At 37.0% G+C, this 1860-nt stretch overlaps 1 protein-coding gene across 1 annotated transcript; it reads right to left on the bottom strand.

Annotated features, from left to right (window-relative positions):
- Positions 1-502: 502 nt before the first annotated feature.
- Positions 503-1039, bottom strand: LOC126609098 (pectinesterase inhibitor-like). The gene has a single exon (XM_050277106.1). The coding sequence runs from the start codon at positions 1037-1039 to the stop codon at positions 503-505; it is 537 nt and encodes a 178-aa protein (XP_050133063.1).
- Positions 1040-1860: the final 821 nt, after the last annotated feature.

The following is a 1860-nucleotide window of genomic DNA, read 5'->3' as shown; positions in this document are numbered from 1 at the left end:
ATAACTATAAAATATAAAAATGTTGTACTATTCATATACACACCAATGCAATATTGGTGGTGTTTGTAACAATAGAGACTTCTACATAGTGGTACCGCTACTTGATATTACCAATTCACTTATATTATAACACGTAAATTTGTGTGTCATCTAATTTCTGCAGGTAAATCTTTGTTACCATAACAATGCAATGCATGTATAGCATGCTTCAAAAGCTGCTGCTTTCGGAAAAACAAATTGGTGCTATCTCATGGATTTCAAATTTTCAAATGGTACTGGTGAATTTCCAGTTTCATATAAAATTAACGATACAAGAGAAATAAATTAAAATAAAGAAATTTATTTATTTCAAGGGTTCAATTCCTTCAACATTGTAACAAAAGAAATCATAATTTGAACCTCACATCAACAGCATTGCTTTGATTGGGAAAGAAAATGCTGAAATTAATGCGTGACAAGAATTATTATCGGCTTAATACTGCGGCAACATTTCTTATCAAACTTATGGAGTCAACTGCCCTGCAATTTCTGAACCTACAGTCCCGGTATCATGAATAGCTTTGGTGTAACCTGACAGAGGATTATCGGACCCTGCAAATTGTTCGTCGCATAAATCAGCCTCATGGACGGTGTCCAGTATGCGGTCTTGAGCAGCGAGATAATCACCGTTGGTTAAAACTGAAGAGGCCTGTTGAATATCTTCTATAACATTTTGGTAGTTTTCATTGCAAGAGTTAAGTTTGTCTGTTGGCGCTCCTGGGGCCCGAAGTAGCTCCTCAATTTTTTTCTGGCCTTGGTTTGCCTTAGTCTGGGATATATCAGTCACGATGAAGACTAAGGCCGTGGCATCTTTTGCTTCGAGACTTCGACTGTCTGATCGAAGAAGACCCTCGCAAGCTGCGGGGTCCTTGGTTTTCTGGCATGTTTGGGTGATGAGATTCTCATCCATTGGGAAGAAAACCCTGCAGTGGAGCAACATTGGAAGAAGGGCAACTTGAATGAGAAGTATGATCAGTGTTTGAGATGTGAAACTCGTCATCTTTGCGAGCAGGAAAAAGGGTTTGTGAGAATTCGGGCAGATGCTTTTGCTCGAGATCAATGAGTTCTACACATAAAATGCAAAGGCGTGAGTCCCTTTATATACAGGGAGTGCGAGATATCTTGGCTATTTTGTTTTGTATAGATACAATGCAAATATTGGCAGAAAACAGAAAAATAGCAGGCTCCCAAATCTTGCTGATTTTGGCTACCATATATTATATATATGAACCATGCCTTCTTTGGTGTACTTTTTTTGGTCTGGGAAATTATTTGGTGAGCTATAATTCCTATTTCTTTAAATGGTTGAAAACAGAAGTACTCAAATTGTCATTGAATATAGGATAAAAACTTACGTTTTTCAACATATTCTACTTGAGAGAAATTTACTTTTTTCGACATAGCAGTGCCTTTGGTTTGGGATATTGTGACATCCCGTTAAGTGTTAATTAACGTGCTTATTTTTATTGATGACACATTATTCAGTTTGCATATTTAGTCTATAAATTGGATTTGGATGCCATCATGATCCAAATTGTGAGGATCCTAAGGATCCTCACATCTTAGGGCTGGTTTGGTATTGCTGTGCTTTGAAAAAAAGTTGCTGTGAGAATAAGCGGTTGTGCTGTGAAAATAAGCGGCTGTGAAATAAAGCAGCAGAGTGTTTGGTAAACTTTTTTTTAAAAGTGCTTTTGAAAAAAAAAGCAGTCTGATAGTGAGTCTTTTTATTAAAGGAGCATTGTAGCTCCATGTGCTTTGAAAAAAAGCCAGTTTTCCAAAGCTGCAAATAGCAGCTTCAGCTTATTCTTTTGATTTCAGCTT

The sequence above is a fragment of the Malus sylvestris genome, chromosome 16 (genome assembly GCF_916048215.2).
Source record: "Malus sylvestris chromosome 16, drMalSylv7.2, whole genome shotgun sequence".
Taxonomy (NCBI): domain Eukaryota; kingdom Viridiplantae; phylum Streptophyta; class Magnoliopsida; order Rosales; family Rosaceae; genus Malus; species Malus sylvestris.
Note: the sequence above shows the minus strand (reverse complement) of the source record. Positions and strands in the feature narration are given on the sequence as shown.

Excerpts from the sequence above, each read along its gene's own strand:
- LOC126609098 (XM_050277106.1), bottom strand. The coding sequence starts at position 1,039 with ATGACGAGTTTCACATCTCAAACACTGATCATACTTCTCATTCAAGTT.